At 46.9% G+C, this 23,691-nt stretch overlaps 1 protein-coding gene across 1 annotated transcript; it reads left to right on the forward strand.

The window, feature by feature from the left end:
* The first annotated feature begins 1,545 nt into the window (after positions 1 to 1,545).
* Positions 1,546 to 23,238, forward strand: LOC128726734 (GTP-binding protein RAD). Its single transcript, XM_053820559.1, has 9 exons — positions 1,546 to 1,715; positions 10,648 to 11,096; positions 13,111 to 13,252; positions 14,738 to 14,860; positions 15,386 to 15,604; positions 15,687 to 15,772; positions 19,328 to 19,508; positions 19,579 to 19,712; positions 19,782 to 23,238. Exons 2-9 carry the CDS (start codon positions 10,890 to 10,892, stop codon positions 19,923 to 19,925), a joined length of 1,236 nt encoding a protein of 411 aa, XP_053676534.1. The 5' UTR covers positions 1,546 to 1,715; positions 10,648 to 10,889; the 3' UTR covers positions 19,926 to 23,238.
* Positions 23,239 to 23,691: the final 453 nt, after the last annotated feature.

A 23,691-nucleotide genomic window follows, 5' to 3' on the forward strand; every position in this document is an offset into this window, starting at 1 on the left:
GTTGGACACCCGAATGGACACTCTCACACACCCACATACCCACTGCTGTACCCACATACGGTCTGTTCTGCCAGCGAAGCAGAAGATGTGAAAGTGACGTCGTATCGTCAGCAGCAGCAGCAGCAGTAGTGGACTAAAATATCTCCGCCATGGGCTAAAAATAATCGGTGCTCATCGTTTCACGAGCTTTCCACCGCTTTTCCACCCACCCAGCGGCTCCCTACGGACTCGGAGGAAGTCAGCGTGCGACAGCTCGAATCGCAAAAGGAGTACCGAGAGCGTATGTGTGTGTGTGTATGTGGGAACGGGATGAAAAGTGAAAATCCTAACGAGCGGTCGAATAGACCGCGGAATGGGGATGGTCGGAAAATTCTTGTCACCGACGACAACGACAACGACGACGACGCTTGGTTGTGCCACGTTGTGTCTTTTATTTGTCGGTGTTTTTTTTCATTTCTTTCTATTTTGCTCTCGATTTCCACTCCCCCGTCGGTGTGGTCGTCGGTGCGAAAATAGCGGCCTTTCCCTCCGCACACACACAAAAAAACAATCCGTCCACTATCCTTGGCGGTTTGAGACGTTGAGAACAAAACAAAACCGGTGCGCGTTACGGGTGTAGGAACGAAAGAAAAATAAAAAAAAAACAAAAAGGGAAATGGAATCAGAATCGTAAGTGCCGAAGAACCGATGCATGCGATGTGCCTTACAACGAACAAAGGAGGCCGTTTTTTCTTCGTCGGCTGACAGATGCGCGATTTTCCAACGACTCGAGGTCATGCGAGGGCCAACGTCGTGTGGTGTGGGAGCAAATGTTCGATTCGCTGATAAGTGATAACGCGCCAAATGTTTGCAGCTGCTTTTCCGAAGGGAGGGGGTGTTGGAAAAACCCCGAGCGACCAATATGGCGCACGATACGTGAAATCGGCCGGAAAACGACCGAAAAAAAAACCAAATACGTGAGCGTGCGTGTGGAAATCGCTTTCCCAACCACCCATGGGTGGGAAATAGGGGAGTGGAGGGGGAGGGGGGGGGGGGGAAGGAGATGGAGTGGCAGCTCAGAGAGTCGAAGTTTTCCGTCCCGTGAGGCTAAAATAAAACCCAATCGGGGAACCGGCTCGAGGTCGCCGTCGTCGAAAATTGAGCGAATTAATACTAACCGGATATGGATATGATTGAATTTCTGCTGATTACTGGACGGCGATGGCGGCGTCGGTAGCGACGGGTTTCCTCGATCACCCTGGGGAGGGATCTTACAGACCGGGAGGAACACGCGGGTCCACAAGATTAGAAGTGGAGGGGAGGTTTTTTCCTCATTTTCCTCACCGCCCGGAAAGTACACACAAATTCGATTTATTGCCCGCGTGCTTATCCGACGGGACACAATTTCCCGTGGGTGGGTCGAATGGGCGGCCAAATTGTGGAAAATCGTGACAATGATTTGTCTTTGCTTTCTCGCGCGCAGATCGGTGATGTTGAAGCTGATAAGGTGAAGCGTTCCATAACGCGTGTGTGTGAGTGCTTAGAGTGTCGTTTGAAGAGTGCATTCGTGCGAGTGAGTGAGAAAAGCCTGTTAGTTCGCCGAGAGGGGTCGGAAAACCCGGAACGATCGAGGAGGCTCGTCCCGAATGACGGCTCCCACGGAGTCATCGAAGTTTCCGATTGAATGACAATAAATGGAACAATACTGGCCGGCTGCAAGGGCGCTGTTTGAGGAGGTAAGTTTTGGAAAAAAACAAATGCGCCCTATTCCGTTTTCCGGCGTGGGTGGTGGGTGGCGATTTGTGAGCAAAACTCATTAAAATTTAAATTCATCGAAGAAAGTTAAATCGCGTGGTTTTCCCGGTGCGAGGTTCTCCATCGCCCTTTTGGTTGTGATCCTCGGCAAAGAGAGGCCCGGAATTGCGGGTGCATCGATTCTGGCAGCTCGATTGGTGTTCGAAACGTTTAATTGAAATTTTCCGTTTTCCGGCATCGCCGCATTGATTGAAAACGTGCAAACGGTGCAGCTTCGTGGACAAGATTTAGTTGAATTTGTTGCATTACTTGCTAACTTTCCTGCTCCAAGAATCGCTGTGAATTTTGAAAAAAAGAAAGCACCTTCCCGAAAAGGTTCGCCATTTTCCGTGCCAGAAGCGAAATTCATCACACCCATTTCAATTATGTTAAAGGTTCGCTTCTGCAGCAAGCACCGGAGTTTGATTTAAATTGGGCAAAAAGAAAGTTAGAGCCCATTTCACATTTATCCGCCGTCATTCCATCTACGGACTACGTGTTCTGTATTTGGCACTTTCGAGTGAGCTGACCAGAACGACAGTGAACAACTGCACGCTCGATTCGTTGGGCAGTTTTTTTTTGTTTTTTTCGGTCTCTTTTTGAAACGACAATCACACCAACGCGACCGAACCTCGTGTGCTTTCGTCCGCTGGCATGGGAAACAATTTACGGCAGTACATTCGCTAATGAACACCGTGTGAATGATAATTGGCAATCCGGAGCGCTGTTTGGAATTCTCGCGCCGCGTTATTCTGTGGCATTTTAATGAACAAGACCAAGCGATTCGACGATCATTGCTTCGCACGTAATTATCCCTCGCGCTAAAGTTGAATTGTCACTTCGACAACGAACCCCCGCGTTACGTGACATACACACACATACACAAAAGGAGATCCTTAGCCAGGTGGCATCGCAGTAGGTGACGAAATAGCAATTGAAATTTCCATGGTTTCGACGGTGCTTTCGGATTGCCGCCTTAGTTTTGAAAAACAATTCTCGTTAGCCAAGCGAACCCCAACGGGTCGATGGGGTGGCGCTAAAAATAACGCTAATGGCAATTGTTTCATAATCCATCTCGCTGATTACTTAATCCGTAATACCAAGGTTGCCGCCGACTCGACCACGGAATAAAAGCGGGGAACGGGATAATAAAATACGTCCGGCTTTGGCAGCATTCCAAAATCCGTGTTCCGATCGCAAGAAAGGCGCACCAGTAAGGTGGGTAAGAAACAAAATGGCGCACCAATCTAGGATAACGATGCAATGCGAGATTGGCGGTCGGTTAGCTACTTGGGCCAGTATGTCCCTAGTACAACCACAAATGAGCCCAATTAATTTCACTGCCGATCGTTGACCGTAGGACCGCTTCCTTAGAGAGACCCGAGCTTGGGCTCTATAATGATGATGAACAGCGATAATAAACCGGGGCAAAGTATGAATTTATTGCGCTGTCTCCGGGGTTTTCTAGGAGCCGTTCGTTTTTCCCATTGCTGGGGGTCGTATTTTCCGCCCCACCGTGTGACTGTTTATTCAAACTGAAGCGGAATGCAATCTAGGAGATGGAGCCCGTGCCGGGATTGTATCGGTTTCAGGTGCTTTCAACACAACCGGCTCGTTAATGCGGTCGTCTCGAACCAGCGCTGCATAAACGAGTTTTTAGTCGATTGAAAATCGCTCACTACTGAAAAGCGCTAATAGCGTTTGGGAAAATGGCATAAATTTCCAACGGGTGATTTGCTTTCGGCATTCCATTCTGAGGTAAACATCCTTCCTACGCCTTGGCTCGGGTTGCATATACAACCTCAACTCGAGGGATCCAATTACACGTGTATTGCATTTGACTCCAGACAAAGTGTTTTCTTTTCAGAGATTAATCCTATGATCCTGACCATCGCTCGATGGAAACATCTTTTCTTGACTACGGTTTTTTAAACCACTCGCCGAAATGTGGGGCAATTTCCATTAACCTTCCCAATTGGCCAGTTCCTTATTTCCGCGGATATTAATTGTCTACCATTTCGAACTGTCATCAGCAAAATGTGTTGTCGTTTTCGTAACATTTCTGAGAAACATCATCCCTGAGTGAGTCTACCACCCAGGGGGAGACTTAAGAGAAGAAAAACTCAGCGATCGTTATTAATTGCGCTGCTCGAAAGGTTCCATTCGGCACATTGGCGCTCGAATTAATGGCGCTGGTTGCTCACTGCTAAGGAAGCGATTGACTGATCGCCGCAGAGCTTAAAATAGACACTCCCAGCGTGTGATGAAACCGTGGAATTAATCTTCCCAAAACGAGCTGGATGGCGCTGTTCAAAGCCACGTTGCGATCTAGCAACTTTGTGCCATTTCCTTCTGCGCTGATGGGCTCACTAATAGATCTTCACCTCCAGAAGTAGCAGCAGCAGCTATTCGAGCTGTTTCCTCTTGTGACCCTTACGTTGACGATGATCACGAGCGCCATCACAAGAGGCTAAACATTAGAAAATGGGAGGAAAATCACATCGCCACTCGTGATGAACGCGTCATTTTTGCGTCGTTGAGATCGAGCGTTGCATAAATAAAACCCAAGCCAAAAAGTCTAGAGTGCCGCAGACGGGTGATATTTTCGAGCACGGCTCGTCATCGGGTCCATTTCTTTGAATGGGTTTGAAAGGGACTCTTCGCTGTAGAGAGCCCTTGGGCCTGGGAAATTACACGCACACCAAGACCCACTGGGAAACAACCTGACCTGGGGCTTAGGTTTTCCTGCCCTCAGTGAAAATTCCATCCCCCGAGGGCACCGGGCGAAAGTAAATATCGAACTCATCATAAACATCCGAAAACATAACAGACCGAGAAGATGCTATAATGGGCATCATGTGTTTCGAACCGAGAAGCTACTGAGCCCCCCCAATTGGTGGCCAAGTGGCCGTGTTGCCGTGGATGGTGCGATCGTGGTGCGAAGCTGTTTGAAGATTATAAAAACATTAAGCTATTTATAACGGGTCGGCCGGCGTCGCTATCGGGAAAGGTCGCCTCGTGATTGTAGTCCTTTTTTGTGTGTTGGCGCTCAGGCGCTGCCGTGTGGTGGAAAACGTCTGCCGAGCCGCTAATGGCGGAGCTTAGCCAAGAGTGGCTCGCTTTTGGGAGAATGTAAACAGAAATTAATGCCTCGCCAGTGGAGACTGCGGGATAGGGCGCGATCCCGTCCTATCATTCGAGCAGCAGATTGAGCGGAAAACGAGGATTTCATTTCGGGCGCTTAAGCGCTAGCGGGCAAGATTTTAGCAAACTGTCGCAGGAATCCGAGGTAGATTAGCTCGCATTTGGGTCCGGTTGATCGGCTTGTGAAGCGTGCTTTATGAGGTGAATCTTACGATACACTTTGTGCTGGGAATGCTCAAAGGTGAAATGGTGATTTTATGTATGAATCAAAGTGTTAGAGTTCGATAGCACTATTTTACGTTACGGGTGGATATCTTTGACACACGATTCTGAAGATATTTGGAGCTTCGGTCATCGGTTACAGTAAAACCCTATATTGCTTATATTATGTATACCATATAGGCGCTTGTTAGCACTCCTTTCCATCATCCTTTGTATGCGTGTTTGAATAAACAATAAAACAAAGTTCATAATGAAGTTATTTGTTCAAAATGAGCGTGGAAATATATCTACCGCTAGAGACAGATAAAAGAACATTCGTAAATTATCGATTGATCCGTATACCTTATACCCGTAATACCTTATTTACCTTTTGTAATCACAATTTATGTGATGCTACAGTGTAGCGGTTTACATGGAGATCACGGCCTATGTCTGTGAGCTAGAAATACTGGGCTGACGTTATCCAAAAATGGTGTTAAATACGCTAAAATATGCTCCATTTTGACCCAGTTTTTTCTGTCCCCACCATGTCACGTCGTCAAGAGGTATGTTTCCATCTCAAAAAAGAATTCTATTCCAGAGTTTCATACTTCGTATTACTTCGTCGCTTCACTCATAAAACACAAGACGAACGTAATAATGAACATTTATCTGCTTTTACATAGAAAATCAATGCCAATGAATGTGTTCAAAATATAACACGCTTCCAAACTCGATAAAAATATCCCTAGTAACCCTCGCATGCCATTGCGTACATCGAAATGGGATGTTTCTCCCAAAAAAGGACAAAGGGTTGTTATGCGCTGGAAATGGATCACCTAACGGGGTGTATACGCACGGAGGGTTGAACGAATTTTCCCGTCTCGCTATCAGAAGCGTGCAAAAAAAATTTGCTTACGGATGGCCGCGGATGGAGGATCAAAACCACCAAAAACGGGACTAACCACGGGGAGTCCATTCCATCCCATCTCGGCCCAGTCAGACCGTCACGAAGCCGCCAATCTATTTTGGGGAGGCATGGAGGCTTTTCAACCCAACGAACAGACCCGCCCTCGAAAACACGGCTGTGGCGCGATATCCTTGTGCACTTCCGGTCACCGGAAAGCGACGCGAAATCGCTGCCTGCACAGAGGGGCGAACCTGACCGCGATATGGAAAGCGAGTAATGGAATAAATCGCGAGCTGCGACAGTTCCGGTGCCGAGGTCCACTTTCCACAGGTGTTGCTGGCGATTAGTGACGTGGCGTCGCTTATCATCGACGGGCCGGAACTCTTTTAGTCCTTAGGGGTTTTCTAGTTCGCTCGGGTTCTTTCCACCGCCGGATGCACAACGGACACGGCGCAATGCAATTTTCCCATCGGCCGTCTTGTAAGAAGCACGATAGGATAGGTGTGTGTCCATGACTCGGTGTGTGTGTGTGTTGGTGGAAAATGTGCCGTGTGAAAATGCCCGCAACACCCAGTGCAAGTGCCACAGTGGCTGTCAACGGACGATACTCGGTGATCCGCGGGCAAAAGTTCATTTTCCTCGGAAGCAAAATGGCCACCACACGGTCCGTTGGCTGGGTACGGTTGGACCCGGTTTGACGCGCGGTAATCGGGTTAAAACCTTGCAAGGACGACGACGACGGTCGTTCTCGTCGACCAGGACGAGCTGTCGCTGGCTGTCGCCCGATAGCAGCCTGCGAAACAATACCACCCATGGGTGGTGTGGGGTGAAAATATGGCCGTGATTGCCGGCTGGATGGGTGGGTGGATGGAATGGTCGATGGTGCGGCCCAAGGGCCGGATAATTGAGCCCACGTACAAATAAAAGGGGCCAGGCTCGGGCCGTGCCGCCACGTCAGACATTCAATTATGCTTTAGTCGGTGCGGGAAAATTATGTTTCACTTAAACTGATTAGTCGGCGCGGTGCGTTCGTCGGTGCAGCATCCTGTCGTTGCATTTGCCGAACGGTCGAATGCATTAATGCACGGCACGGAATGCAGGCGGAACCCGAATCCCCGATTCCACGAGTGGTTTGTGGTTTGCTAATTGCGATTGCCCAGGCGCTGGAAACCCGTTTCAGTGGGATCATAAATTATGAATCAGAGACCGGTTCATTTTCCTCGAGAGGATTGACTTCTAGCGATGGTTGTAAGATGATTAAAAATTCCATTAAATTTACACCCGGGCGTTTTTGTGCGGCCCTCCGGCTCCAACCGGAAACGAGCTGCAGCTCATTCCCAAGATAAACTCGAGTCGATTATAGGCTGCCTGTGGGCCGATATTTTGGTGCAAAAATCCACGCTCCCGGCCACTGATTGACGATTTAAATCAACCGCCCAGCTGGAAGTCAGAATCACGAGAAACACCAGCAAAAACCACGCATGTCGTCTCAATGTTGAACGGACTAGTGATTAGTCGGCACAATACCCCTTGGCCAAGGCATTAAAAGTGATATCTGTCACAAGAACCGAGACACAAAAGGGCTGCGACGTGAAAGAAACGGAGATGAAAAAAAAAATGAACCGTCGACAACGACGACTTATCTGACGATCGTCGGTTTGCCTGATGATTCATTTTGCAAATAAACGGCTTACGGGATTGCGCGTCCTCGAAGCGTCCCGCACTGGAAGGTCCTTTCATCCTGCTGGTGTTCTTTTGCATTTTTTTGTGTGCTGTTTGTCGTTGAAGCGACGTTGTCTGCCTGCGCTTCCGAGAACGGACCACAAGTACTTACCCCGTTTTTGTGTTGTTCTCTGGCGAGGACAGCGTTCTTGTTCCATTTTTTTTTCTCTCTATTCAAGCCACGTTTCGGGCTTTGCGCGGAAAATCTCGTTTTCCGGCCCACTCCGTGGTTAATGGGTGCGGGCGTTTTACAACATAATCTCCCACCGAGCGACCGACCGAAGGGCCGTTAAGAAGGGAAATTACTTAACGGAACGAAGGACACATTCGTCGTGTTCGCGTAGGTTCTTCTCTGCTTCTGTACGCTCATCGTTACGCTTTCATTTGCGGTAATGAGCATCGGAAAAACAATAAAACAAAATGCGAAGTCGCTTCCGCGGCCTTTGGACGGGGGGAAATGTATATACATATATTTTTATCGAGGTTCAGCATGCGAAGGATTTTTTTGTCTCTCTTCGATACTTCGATGATAGCGCTCCGACAACGATGCGATCATTCACCACGTGGGAGAGTTTTCCCGGCCATCGGGAAAACGTTGGTTATTTCCCGCATTGCGTACCCCCAGCGAGGACGCTCGAGGCTCGATTGCACTTGGCTCTCGAGAGGCGAAACACCCCAGCAGCAACTTCTGTGCCGGTGTCGAGTGTGCAAAAGTTAAACCAGCTTCTGTTGCCTCAGGTTCAGGTATTCTTGAGCGAAACAAGCGATTTCAAACGACGCCAAGGAGCCTGGTGGAGGAGGAAAAACAGCAAACTTTCGCAAATGGGGCTGGGACGCCCGACGGCTAGTTGGGGCCCAGGCGATGAATTCCAGCTCATGCCCCGGGAACGATGTAATAAAATTTGCAGCAAATGTTTTGCTCGGAGCGAAGTTTTTGCCAAACAAAACCCAACTCCAAACGGTGGCATTTCCACCGATACGGACACGTGCCTGCTTTCGTAAGATTTTAGACCATCGTACCGTGCGCGTGGTGGCCATTTTGTTTTATTTTATTCGCTCGAAAGAATGCACAACGTTTTCTTTTTGTTGCTTCCACGCGACCGGAGATATGGTGCTCCGTTAAATTTGGCGTGGTTTAAAGCGAGCAAACTAGGGTTGGGTAATAAACACAATTTGTTTTATTCGCCATTTTCCAGGCACAAACGAAGTAGGCCATGAATTTGGTGTGCTTGCTTACGAAACAAAGAGGTTGCTTTGATATCAATAAACCCATAAAGATGATGGCAGAAACCCTTGTAAGGATGGTTGTGATCCAAGCGCCAATCTATTCTGGGAGCTGAATGCTATGATTATGATCTGGTTCTGGCTTTAAATCTTTTTCTAGTTCTGTTAGAACATTCAAGACTCACTGCACTGACGAGTGATTAGCAAACTCCTAACGAGGATGACGTGAAATTCGTTCGATCTCGTTAGGCCTCTCGACAGTAATTGTGCGGTTAAGGGTGTTGTGTACGACCAACGGTCGAGTCTAGATAACCTGCACTGCAAAGGCTTTCACCCAACCAGCCCAACTTTAAACACGCTTTTGAGCAGCATTACTTAACGCACTCACCGTCGAGGAAAACGCACCAACCACCACCACGTCCTGGTGGCTAACGAGCTACGCGATGATTAATGAGAGAGTTCCTCGCCGGTGGGGGCTAAAAATAATCTTTTTCCGCACATGGAAAAGCCGCGCGAAAATTGGCGTGTCTTATCGGCTGAGCGGCGGGTTTCGGTGCCTCAGAACCCGCATAACTCGCCGGAAATTCGATGAACGTGTTTTCCTTTCGACCGACGTGAGGTAAATTAAATCGCCTCGCCATCGTGCTCGTGCTTTGTGGGTTGCCCTTTTGCGTGGAGTGTTGCCTCCTTTTGGGGGTTGGGTGAGCGACAATTAATTGAATTTAAGCCGAACTTCAAAGTGTATGTGCGAAAACATTAGCCAGCATGCCACACAAAGCCTCGGCAAAGGTTCTCAACGGAGTCTACGGCCTACTTTCTAGCGTTCTCTTCGACGACGGTCGAGTTAAAATATTGAATTCCTCGTACACATTTCCCTTTGCTTCGGTGACGAGGAAAACGGCAACGGCGGCATGTCGAACAAGGAATTTTCCACCGCACGCCGTCTTGCCGGGAAAACTTTCGGTACTCGAGTGGCGTGTGTTTTTCCCTCCGGAACCGCGGTTTGCCGACCACCCACCTCAATTGCTCTATCAATACCAAGCGTTGCACCCTTCGAGGAGCAGCACTGATAAGAGACGTGTACGTGTAAGTTGCCGGACGGTTTGGAGCGACTTTTAACTAATTGAATTTGCGGAAGTTTCAAGCACGGCTCATACAGCCGCGGAACCTTTGGAACGCCAAACCAAAACGGGGTGCCATCGTGGTGCTGCGGGTGGGTGTATGTGTGTGTGTGTATGTGAGTCACCCGGTGTTGGGCGGGAAATCAGGCTACAGAAAGGGCTGATGTTTATTCATGAGCCTCCGGGTTTTCAGATTCGGTCCATGGTGGTGAGCCTGGTGGGTGACAAGCAAAGAGCTTGCACCCGTTTCAGCACCTTTCTGCTTCTACCGCACACAGTGACACGTGCCACCCGCGCGGTTCACGCCGTATGCACCGGTTTTCCGAACACCGCACTTGCTGTTTCCGGCGTGGTTGAAGGAACAGAAGCGCGACCTGCATATTGACGCGGCTTCCGACAGTTCCGACGGGGTGTAAATAAAGGTAACAGAATAATGAATGCATTCTAGTGGGCACTTGCGTTAATGTACCGGTTGGGGGCGAGCACAGACTAACACGAGTACTAACAGTGTGTCTTGTCTGCTTCGGCTCTCGGGCAAACTTTCCCTTCCAGTGAGCCACGGAACCCACGGAAAACGATGCGCCAGAAGTAGCGACGGTACAGCGAACGGAAAAGCCCAGGCAGCGAGCTGCGATTCGGCAAAGCAATACATACGGAAGCAATTTCAACCCTCACATCAACGCACCCCGTAGCATATAGGCGAAGGGTCTACGAGTGCGTTAGGACTTGGTAGAGCAGCGCAGCAGCAGAAGTAGCACCAAAAGCAGAGTAGTCCTTCGAGACGTTCTACACCGATGACCATGGCGGACGAGATAACTTCATCGGCGCGACCCGCCTATAAAAAGCGCAGTTCGTCGATTTCGGCCCCGGCCTGTGCGAGTCTGGAGACGATCATCAGTCCTCCGTCGGAGAGCGAAACACCGGACAACGGGACGCCAGGATACCGGCGGCGGAAACCGGCCACACGATCCCAGAGTGCACGCATCACCGGACCTCGATCGGTAAGTTTTATGAAGAAGAAAAAACAGCCTTTTTAGGTACGCCTGGGTGCTGAGTTGTCGCGGTGTTGATGTCAGAAGCCCTGCACCAGCGGTCAAAGTAGCCCTTAATTTCTCTATCCAATCATCTGGGCCTTATAAATAACTTCTCTTTTCGACTGACTATTGGAACAGTGATTTGCTTGTTATTCGAATGTTTGAGCGCGGTACATCACTCTCCCACACATGGGGTAGCAACAACTAGGCTTCTTCCGTCAAACAGAGTTGTTTAGACGCTCAGAGTTATGGACTAGCACCCATAAGATAGTCACGAAATGGCTGACGCCGAGGACACAGAATGTTGATTCTAAATTTCATTGAAAGGAGACTTATAAACTACATGAATTACAACTGCCTGTAATGATGCGCACTCAACACATGTATTAAGAAGTCTAACATGTTTTATTTCCACCAAAAGCATATCAGTGAGAAACATGTTTTCTCATATGTATTTACATAATACTCATATGTATTTTGAGACGATCTCTAGATCGATCTTAGATAGGCACGTACCTCCACAGCAGTCTGCTTCAAACACCAGAACCAAAAGGTGCTGATGGTAACATTCTTACTCTTGTCCATCACTGTCGGTTTAACTACCGATTTACGAGTCGTTTATCAGATTGATTGTGTTGCTAGACTCCAATACTAAGTGTTGAAAGTAGAGAGGTGGCTTGATACTTTTGTTGGTTGAAATGTCGAAAATATAGATCTTATTGTTTTGATTCTTGTGTAGTCAGCCTCATGTTCTTATATTATAACAAGCCATATTCCTTTAGCCTTACTGTAAGAAGGAGAAGTACCTTTACAAAGAATTTATTAAAATGATTAAGTAAGCTACGATGTTTGTTTATTTCACATATCCTAACCAACCGATTCATGTTTTTGATACTTTGATTGTAAATGCCATATCTCAACCTTAGAGCTATATTTGCTCACGCCAACCGATAAACTTGATAAGATGGGAATGGTCTACACAAAATGCTTACTCTTGATGATTCAAGAGTCTGATCGATTCCAACAATTGTGTTGAATGGAGTATTTATGCTAAATGCTAATACGTTAGCATACGTCAGCAGTTTTTCTGAGACGAGAAATATTCTTCCAAGGCAGAATGAGGGCTATCCAATTTGTTTAAAGCGTACTGACATCGTAGAATGTTAGATTTTTGAAGACTCGACAAAAAACCAACCCTATGAATTGAATCCATCTAAGCCTTTAGACCAACGACAATGTCCTGAGAAAGTGTAGGGCGCGCGTCTGTGGAATATGCGTGTGACTGAGCAGACCTCAAGGGACAATTTCCCGTGAGCAGGCTGAGTAGAAATGGTTTTACGGTTAACGGTGGCACACATCCCGCGCTCTGGATGGCTGCAAAGAGCCCCATCGGGAACCTTGGGACGAAGGGCCATAAATTTCCGGCTTTCGTTTGTATAATGTAAAAACCTCCGTTTCGCGTGAAATGCGGTGCGTGTAAAAAATATGACCGATGTTATTTACGGGCCGGGTTTGTACACGCAAATATACGCTACATTTCCTTCGCGTTCAATCCGTCTTCCGTTACATTTTCCAGTGGTTCCCTATCCCGAAAAGACACTTTACCGATCAGGCTAGTCACAACGGTCAGAGCAATCCTTTTCTCGTGAGTCGTTTTTGCAACGGATCTGCTCGGTCGAATTTGCTTATGTGTGTTTGGTTTCCGCTTACGAAATAGAGCTCTCTAATCCGTGGTTCATTATTCACGCTATTTTCCGCTCCTCGTGCAAATTCCTTACGTCAAGTGGCGCTTTTTCAACACCACCCAAGTCCATTTTCCACAGAACTTGGTGTCGGATAGGCCAACTAAATGCGCGAATGTAATCGGTTTCCAAAAACCCTTCAGATGTCAGGATGTGTTTTCCCAAAGCACGGAGTAGAAAAATGGCCGCTTGACTCTCTCGGTAATAAATCGCTTTCCGCACTTTTTCCCTCCCCACAGGTACGCCGCAAGCCACAACCACCACCACAAACCCTGCAGGACTCGCGAGGACACTGCACAAGCGAACCGCGGCTGAACGATTCCGAAACGCCACCACCCCAGAAACGCCGAGGATCCCAACGACGTCCCATGCACAATTCAGGTATCGTACAACCTCCCCAACAGAACCTCGCCCAATTTTGAATAACACATCACACACTCATGCCCGCTTGCATCACTAACTGGGCGCAGTTTTGGTTTGCTTTTGTTGTGGGAGTGAGGGACGTGGGAAAAAAGGGGGAGCGAAACGTGTTTCAGTTTTGGGACGTATTGGGATTTTCCCCACAAAAAAGGACTTTAGAGCGTATTTAGAAACAACACATTTCGGCTTTCTCTTCGTTGCAGAGCGGCGTCACCAAAATGTAAGGACTAAGCTAGGTATGGCTGCGAGCGCGCGACATTCGCCCATTTGCCCAATCGAATTACCCACGTTCACGACCCACATCCACCCGGTGTTTCGGTGTGTTGTTTTCCAACCCTACTCCCACTCTCCCCAACCGTTGGTTCCGCGTGCCAACCCCACCACAATGGCCGCCAAAGGCGTCTTCCATTCGTCGAACCCTCGGCAGAACCCCTTTTGCAGTGTCCTTTCAGCGCTGGGTGTCTTCCTTCGCACGTTGTTTGTCGTTTCTCTCTTCCCTCCCCCACTCACCTTCTTATCACTCTCTCTCTCTCTCTCTCTCTCTCTCTCGCTCTCACACACACTCTCTTTCATCCCACCCACAACCTAGTAAGGACGACTGCTTTCCAGAGGCTGCAAACGCGTCCCGCTGGATGTCGTTTGCAAAATTCAACAAGTTCCGTCGTGGCCTTAATGCTGATCGTAACATGTCCCCGTGTGTGTGTATGCGTGTGTGTGTGTGTGCCAGTTGCACTCGGTTCCGAGTCCCGGATACCAACAGAATCCTGAAATTCCAATTTCAACCCTTGTCGGTGGTCCTTTTGCGCGAGCCCACGCCCACCTGACGTGGCTGACGTGGCCGGCTCGGGACCGGAATTGGTGTCCTGGTTTTGGTTTTGTAATCGACCGACCGAGAAATGTTTTCCCTCCGGTCGGGTGGTGGTGGGGTGATGAGGGTGTTTCGAAATGTGGCAAGCTTTCACTCACCCGCTTTTCATCGATCCAGAGCGCTGGTGCCGGTGGTTTCGTCAAAGTTGCTGCTGGTGTTGCTGTTGATGTTGCTGTACTCTTGCTTTCCCCGGCCACCGAGGCCCCAGTGGCTTCATTTACGACGGGTGTAATCGTAAATGATATGGCCTGATTATTTCCCACCTCGACGGGGGCGCATACACACCCACACACAATCGTATCACACCGGTGTTCCAATGGCCGACGGGAACTTGGTGAGGCACTGTGGGCATTAAAACGTCCATCCAGCTCGCAGAGGCAGATCAAAGCCAAACGCATTCCCGTTGCATGCCTCATCCCGTGGTTGTTGTGTCGTTTGTTGTTGCATGTTTGATTAGTCGAATGTCACTGTCTGTGGGTGTCTGAATCTTGACCGCCCCCTCGAAAGCCAGGAAGGGAGCATTAATAATCGCTGAATGTGTGCTTTCTTTCCCTTCCCGATGCCTGAACCCCGGACAGCCACGCCAAGGAAGTCGAATGCGTTTCTGGACGTGCCGCAGATCAACCTTCAGCACCTGCAGATAGACGACCAGGAGGATGACGACAACATCAGACTGAGAACGTTCAGCTCATCAAAGCAGGGTAAGAGCAACCTCCTTTGAGGCATGATCCGCTGGCTCGCGCTCGATGGGTTCAGGAAGACTTCCCGGAACCAGGGTTGTGCGAAAAGTTCAAAGACCGAACCGAAAATAGCGCGTTGGGTGTAAAATTAACTGCGTAATTGCCGGATAAGGTGCGCGGGGTTTTAAAGGGACCTGGTCGAACGTTTTAATTTGAACCCCGCCCCGGAAGCTGGAATTGGGGTGGAAAATCCCGTCGCGGGGACTCGTGCGTTCGAATCGCGATCCTAATTGCTTTCTCAATCGAGAACGGCCCGCCTAGGTGGGTGTGTTATTTCGTGCGAAATTGACAAAATTAGGGTCCATTGCTGGGATTCGGGTAAAACCCTCGCGATACGCTTGGCCTGATTCGAACGGATTGAATTTAATCGATCCGGTGTTAATAAACGTAAATCATTTTTACTGAGCCGTATCCGGGAAAGGCCGCCCAAGAAGGGTGTGATCGTCGGTGCCATTTTCGACATATTCTTTTCTCTCTCCTTCACAGGCGTCGTGAATCGGGGTGATTCGTTCCGTAGAAGGCGCTCGAGAAGCAACAGCTTGGCTCCGGTCAGTCCGGTGCGGGTTACCAACGAGATCCTGACGCCTCCAACCGGTCCGACGGACTCGTACTGCGTGTTTATGATTGGAGCGCCAGGTGTCGGCAAAGGTGCACTTTTGTCGCAGTTCCGATCGTCGGAGTGCATCAACGCATACGACACTCGAGGTAATGACGGGACCTCGACGGGATTTTGTCATCACTGCAGGTGCATCGATCGTTTCCCGTTCTCTTGTCGGTGTCGTTTCAGAGTCCCCGGGTGAGCAGAACATATCCATCATACTGAATGGGGAGGAATCGGAGCTGAAGTTCGTGACCGACAATTTAGGCAACAAGGTAAGTCCACAAAAGACGCTTGGGTTGGGCTGTTTGGAGCATTTTTCCACGACTCTGAGATTCTAGACTTTAGTTGTTCAGTTAGACAGTAGAAGGTTATAAAAACATTGCTATCTTTCAGAGCAATACCTAGCTAAAGCAATACCTTCGCCAAAGAAAACAATTGAAAATGATTTATTTCAATGCTCCAAATTGCACAAAAACAAGTTAAGCTTTCACAACGAACACTTAACTGTGGCGTTTTTTTTTAAATAATGTTGAAATAATTCTGATTCTTCTTATAGGAAGTGTGGAATGTTTCAGATTCTCTTGATGTCGGTTGGGCATTACATTCGTATTCAAATTTTGGCCTAAGAATGGTTTTATTTATTACAACCGCATACTTTTTTGGATTTTAAAATGTTTTTGGATTCGTTTGGATTATTATTTTAAAGAAGTCAGATAAAAATATCCCTAGTCAGCTGACACTCCTAAAAGGTTTAGTGCGATCTACACTTTACAACATTAAGCTGAAATGAAGAAAATTATATGAAAGCATCATTGTTAAGAATATCATGGCTTCGTAAATGCAATGGCTTTGCAGATAATGTCTTACCTAATTCTCAATCTAAGGTTCATGAAATGACATGATCTGAAAAATAAATCCATAATTGATTTATACCAAACTGAACACATGCGGATCAGATGGCCTACACTAAGAAAAATCGTCTCTGCGTGGAATTGGTTTAAAAATCCTGCAACTGCACATTCGCTTATCGAATCATTCCACCATAACAACCAGCTACAAATGCGCACAATGTTTCCTTCTCAACCCAAACGCCCATCAAAGGCTCTAAGCACTTTAACGAAAGACTAGCGTGCACAGAAAAAAAACAGCAGAACACTCTACAGTGTACGCACGAGCCCTTTTGCGAAGTAGCAGTATGGTTGTAAATTGAATTTCCCACCCAATGGTGGCCAGTTGGTCCGTTTAATTGGCGCCGTCGGATGAAAAATTAATCAGCGTTCAAATGAAATCATCTCGTCCTGTGGGATCCTTTCCTCGGACGCGGCCGCAGGCCACAATCACGCCACGGAATCGAAGAATAAGCAAACGAAAAAAAAAAAAACATGTGGCTTTGCGAACGGAAGAAACCCGTCACGCGCCCGGTCACTAATTGCGAATTCATGGCGCTTTTATTGCGAACTCATCACTTCTGCAATCGCTTACATTACGGCCCAGCGGCCTGCACGAAATGTGCATGGTAATTACTTCATCAATCTTTTCAGACGCCAATTTCGACGCACAACAAACGGTCGCGGTTTTTATTTTCCCTGCCCCCGGTTCGGTATGGGATTTGTCTGCCGGTGGCACCTCGAAAAAGGACTTTTCTACTTCGGCTTGAGCTGTCAGCGCCGTCAGGCGACAGTCCGTTTTATTATTCGTCTCCACACCGTCCAGCGGGAGGCCGAGTTTAAGTGAATGGTGTCGTTTTGCATTCCAACAGCCAGAAGCTCCGGGAGTTCCGACCCATCGACGCTAATCTCGAACCGACTGGGGCACGACGACGGCGACGACGACGACGGAACCAGTCCGTCATTCTCAGCCAAACGCTGACAGAGTGTTCGCGTTGATAAGGGCACACGCCACACAGGGGCCAGTTGAGGCCCCTTTTTGGTTGTGCTTGTCACGTTCGCGAGGGAAAATCGCAGAAGGTCTCGTTTTCTTTTTTGTTTTTTTTTTTAAGCAGCTTCTCAGGCTAGTTCGAACAAGGCTGTTAACCCTTGTGGTTGGAAGCAGTTCTCCTTAGAATCCTTTTTGTGGCGTTACTCCAAAGTGTTTGCTTACACGATGTCATTCATCCAAAGCGTGGAGGTCATTTGGGGGTTAAAATAACGAATTTCATATGAGATAGGCAGTTTTTCTATTAGAAACATAACGCTTATTAACCCTTCTTAGGCATTGGAAAGCTTTCTATTATTATTTTATTTTTCCCCATTGCTGTGCCTTTGTTCATGCTCAAAAGCATAGGGGAATTGAAACTCATCAGCCAAAGCACAAACAAAAAGCAATTTGTTATATCTCACCCACCTCATGACCTCAACCAGGCAGCATCCAAAGGTTACAGGAGCGGAAGAAAAATGAATATTTAAATTGTATACCGGGTAGCAGGCACACATCTAACATCGCAACAACCCCTAGTGGCTTCTCAGCTATGCGTACGGTTTCGGCAGATCCGCCTCCACCCACCGAAAGCATTATGCCGTAATCGGCACCCAGCAAATGGAATCGTTTATGAATTTTAAATAGAACCAGCTCATGTGAGCTTTCGACCCACGTGGGCGAAATCCACGGATGCTTGAACCAACAACCCCGGTGTAGGTCATCACGATCCGTTTTACGAGTGAGTGAAGAGTGACGTGGCGAGGCGAATCGCGGTAAAGGCGATTTTATTTCAACCGTACCGTAAACGCGTTTAATCAGCGGAAGATCCAAGAGACCCCTCTTCCCCAGAGGCCACAATGTGACGCGCTTCCGGAGTAGGCAGTTTCCGGTTTGACCCGCTTGGTGGGTTTTGTTAGCAACATGATATTCAAACACTCCCACACAAAAATAAGCTTTCGTAGCCGTTCCCCAGGAAAAAAGACCACTAGGGATTAGGACATGGGCTTTTAGCGTGCGTGGGAAGTGAATCATTTTCGCATTGGCCCGCTGTCGGAATAGCAGGGTAATATGATTTGCATTACTGCAATGAATGATAAGATTGACTTTGTGCAGTTTGCTGCTGGCGAGTTGAGCGACGGGTCTTTTGAAGGCGTGAAAGGGTAACATAAGACGAGCTCGAGCAGGTACAGAAGGATGAAGAAGCCCATGATTGGGTTTTACTTTAAAAAGCAAGATTGATTATCGAAATCCGGCGGAAGAGTATAATCCACAAGCTGTAGCAAGTTGATAAAGCTGAAGCTTATGGGAGGGCTTCTACTTCATGCTCGAGCTCACAAAACACGCGTTTCATCGAAATTCAGACCGTTTCTTTGGCTTACTTAATGGCGTCGGAAGTCAATTTCGAAAAAACGAAAGTCCAGCAAATGTCAAACAATCGGTGGTAGATAAATCCGACCGAACTGGGAGTCAATTGAACGGTGGTCAATTAGCAAAAACCTTCCAACCAGCTAAAAAGCTTAGACGCCAAATCGACCTCAGACGCAGGATTGTTTGTGGAAGCAATTTGAATCGTGACTAAGGCCGCCTTCCACCCATCCGTGCAGATGATTAAGCAGTCAGGATGTGCCGGCAAATGTCTCGCTTCAGCTGCAGCAGAACCCTTCGTTGGCTTGTCGTCGCATGATAAAATTATTCCACCGTCGTCCTAATCGCATGGCGCGACCACCAGAGGGCGCCTTGTTTCGTTGGACATCCCGAGTGGAATACTAATTCGGCACGAGTTGACATAATCAAGCCAATCCGGGTGGGGTTGAAGAGATTTTTGCCATTGCAAAGTTGCCCCTTGATTCGACTCTCATTAATGTGTTGTTGTCTCTGTTTCTCTCGTTCTGTGTTGGCTTCTCAAACAGGACGAGATGCTGAAGGCGGATGCGTTCCTAGTTGTGTACTCCGTGGTGGACAAGGCCACATTTAGCCGGGCGGACCAACTGCTCAACATGCTGCACGATATGGACGTGAGCCGGTCGCGACCGACGATTCTCGTGGCGAACAAGATCGACCTCGCTCGGTCTCGGGCCGTATCCTCCCAGGGTAAGCTGGCAGGTCCGCTGGAATGTCTCGCGGGAATTCTGAATCTATGTCATGCCGTTTTTGCTTTCAGATGGAAAATGCTTGGCTTGCACCCACAAAATCAAGTTCATCGAGGTGTCCGTCGCAATCAACCACAACGTGGACGAGCTACTGGCGGGCATTTTGTCTCAGATTCGTCTGAAACGGGAGCAATCCGCCGTACAGGTACATGATGTCCCATGCACGTAAAATATTGAGATTGTTGTATAATCAGGACCCATGCCTGTTCTGCAGGGAACTCGGGAGCCTTCGTCTGCGCATTGGTACAAAAACCGCAGCGTCGTTCGGGCTTCGATGAAGGCACGCCAGATGATCACGTGGATATTTGGCAAGGAGGACTCCAAGTTTAAGAACTGCGAAAACTTACAGGTGCTGTAAGACGGAGTGGCATACGAGAGAGACTTCTTGTTGAGAACTCTACAGCTCGTGGCAGGCTCATCTATAGCATCACGCCACAGGCAACCCGTCTTCGAACGGTTAAACGTGACGCGGATTAGGCATTCTGCGGCAGTTCGGAACAGAAATCAGCCTAACGCATCGCTGTACATGATGCGAGAGGGTGCAAGGATCACATGTAGTACGTAAGCTGTACGTCGTGTAGCAAACAAAATCCCACACAACTGAGGCGATATCAACCGGCATCGTTACTATTGTTATACATCTTGTTAAAAGTGCCTTTGTCAGCGTATCTGAATCTGCGTAGATATGTATAATGAAAATTGAACGACGATGTACAGGACGGTTTCTTTAGCGCTTGAGCAGCAGCATATTGTGGGAACGTGGGAAGCTAGGAGGAGCGAGCGAGAATGAGCGAGAAAAGGGTTAGTCAGGCAGTTGGTGTCGGTACATATTCAACGGCCGATCACATCAGGCCAACGCAAATCAAATTAAACGATAAGTAAACTTATTACCATGTGCCACGCTGCAGTTCTTTGTAAACTCTACTCGACACTTAAAAAACACTTTGTTTTCCATCGTTTTTCCAAGAAAACAGTAGCTCGCAGGTCTTTAAACGTATGTTAAACATATATACACATATATACATAAAATATATACATATATACATGCATCTTTTCTACTTAATTGAAAGCTAATATAATAAGCCGACATAGCGGGAGGTTTGTAAACAAAATGAAGGCAAACAATAAAATACCTTAAAAGCAACAACACGGGCGATGGCACGGGCAAAAAGAAAGGAAAGAAATATAAAATATAACAACATAAAAGAAAAACAAACAGAAGAAAGGAAGGATTTTGAAAGCATCAAACATTAGGCATACGGTTGGAGAAGGTGACAAAAAATATAAGCGCATACACGACGAGACACAAACAATAATCATGTGTAATGGCAGCAATAAACGAAACATCGTAATCATTGAACATCTTCATCCAGTATTCTGAGGGCTTGTTCGCGATGTTGGCATAGCAACCGTTAATGCGGACTGTGGCAGCCTGTTTCGTCGGCAAGGAACGCGTAACACCACTGTGTCGTATAGGCTGGCGTATTATATAGGAAGCTCCAACTAAACCCGTTCATCATCCATACTTCATCCAGTAGAGCACGTGCATGGGTAAAGATTCAAATAAACGGCTGTAACTGCGATGTCGTGGGAGTGAAAGTGTTTATACTACCGTTATTTGTACATTGATCAATGTTTTGCAACGCGATCAAAATAATTCAACATAGTTAAAAATAGCAACAACAAACAAAACATCCTCAAAACCCCGATTAGTAAATCGATACTTTGAACCAAACTGGCCATCGATGTCGTTGTAAAGTGTGAAAACTGTGAAAAGAAAACCCTTAAATTGCACCGTGAAATATTAGCATATATTATGATGGTTGGTGGCGCTGTTGTACGTTCGAATGTTCTATTACACGTATTAGAGGTATATGGGGACACGCATATAAAGTTAATAATAACAAATTCAATTAATATTTGAACGGATACGAAAGCAATCAACCTGTTCATCATCCCCGGTCCAAAGGCGAATAATGCACGAGACGATGATTTGTGCCATTATCACCAATAGTGTTGCATTGCGTTAGTCTACGTAACGGAACAAATTTCTTTTCTTAAACTCAACAGAACATATCTGAAACCAGCTACAAAATTGAATAGTTTCTCAATGTGAAGCATGAACTGCTTTATTGTTTACCCGTACAGTGAGGCAAACCAAACTATCGTTCCTCGTTTGTAGTACTTTAAAGGGTTTAATTTTCTTCCTCTGCTCGCCCGGTAAACATATGCACTTTCAAGCGAGAGTTGAAAACTAGTTACGAAAGCAAACCTGACAATAACAAAAATTAGTAAGTGTTGCTCATGAATTCTATCGTTTTCCGCTGACGTTGGCTTTATCTGTTCTTCTCCAAGTTTGAATGTGCATAGCCGGAAAGTCCATGATCCACTCACTATGTTATTCCTTTTGCCTAGAGTACGGACCATCCAGAATGTGCGACAAATATAGCTGTTGAACAATTTCTAAATCACACACACCATTTCCTTCGCCTTCCAGCTGTTTTAGAACAAAGCGATTGTTAGCACCTTTCCTAAAAAAAATTTGGTACATTTTTCCTCAGTGTCCGAGGCTTCCATCTAAACTATTATTCAGTAGTTAGCACGATACGCTAGATAACACACTGGTTGAGGGAAAACATAACTTCCGCGACAGTGGCCAAATTCTGAATCTATCTCTTAAAGCAATCTCCGATGATTTTTGAAACTTGTCAATACCTTCAGAGTCCGCCTTAGGCATATATTGGCAATACTTTACTAACGGCACACATCCGATAACACTTACCGCAACAGACGCGACTCACTTACATTTGTCCATCCACACCAGCGTGTACGCGCACAACCTCTTATGGCGCTACCTGTCTACTCTAGTACTTTGTTCGGATCATTGTGACTTTGTGAAACAATAATCATAACAGTAGAAACAAAGCAAAAACCAAACAGCAATAAATCATACCGTAAGAACGCTATCCAATAACATGGAGCGGAATGGCTGGTACGGAATATGAAAATCAAAGAATAAAAAAAGAGCATACAATAGTAAGTAATAATGATAATATCAAACATGACGATCAAACGCATGATGCATTCGCTATTTGTATAACAAAACGTTTAAGCAAAGTTGATAACTCGTTAACTGTGGGCCCAAAGATAATAATAATGTAAGGAAGCGGAGAAGATTAATTCAATCGAAATGGACGGAGAAAGCGAAGAACGGAACGATGTCGTTTGTGTCCTTCCCTGTTGTCCTTGAAACGGAACACCCTCTCTCGAAAACTAAAGTAAATATGATCCATCCAAAAGCACCACTCTACTGTCTATCGTTGTCCATCGGAACGGCATCAACCCGTAGATTTAATACTTCGAAACGAGTAGAGTAAACCTTAGTGTAAGATTGAAAAAGGCTCGCACGGCCCTCGAACGGCGGAAAGGATAATAATAATTCGCGACTGTCGAGAGCGCCACATGTCGATAAACATTAACACAATAAAAACCAAAACAGAAATTAAACATTTGGCAAAACACACAATCAGGCGCAAACAGGGCCTGCACATGCACATCTACCTGTACAACTGTACAAGCTAAGCTTAAATATTGATTTAGTATACTTTGTTTTCCTTTTTCTTAAAATAAAACATAAATCGTTCAACTGACAATGGGAGGTGGCTGACTATTTGACCGGCGTTCTTTCGCATGATAAAGCCCAATCTTGATTGCTCGATGTGAAAGAACTCGTTGTTTTTATTCCATTTTAAATCAATAAATTAATATCACATTACGTATTGTTGTTAGTAGCATCTTACCAGTACGAGTACCGCCGCCATTCTTGCGGCCCTTAAATGCGTCCCTTAAACGTTAGGTTGAGAATTCTCTTCGGTATCATGCAACATCGGTACTTCCTACTACTTCTGGCTCTCTGATCCCTGAATGTGCTTGAACGTATGATACGTATGTGCGTCTTTCATTTTGTTTTTTTTTCTTATCTGTGCTGGCTGCCGGACGGTTCGTCGCTTTGGAATCCCTTCGGAAACTTTAAACCTCCTCCAACGTGGTTGCTAAGCGTCGTGTCATGGTGAAATGCTTGATCGTCGAAGGATTTTTGGTATAAATTTGCGTGCTGTCACAGG

The sequence above is a fragment of the Anopheles nili genome, chromosome 3, assembly GCF_943737925.1.
Source record: "Anopheles nili chromosome 3, idAnoNiliSN_F5_01, whole genome shotgun sequence".
NCBI lineage: Eukaryota > Metazoa > Arthropoda > Insecta > Diptera > Culicidae > Anopheles > Anopheles nili.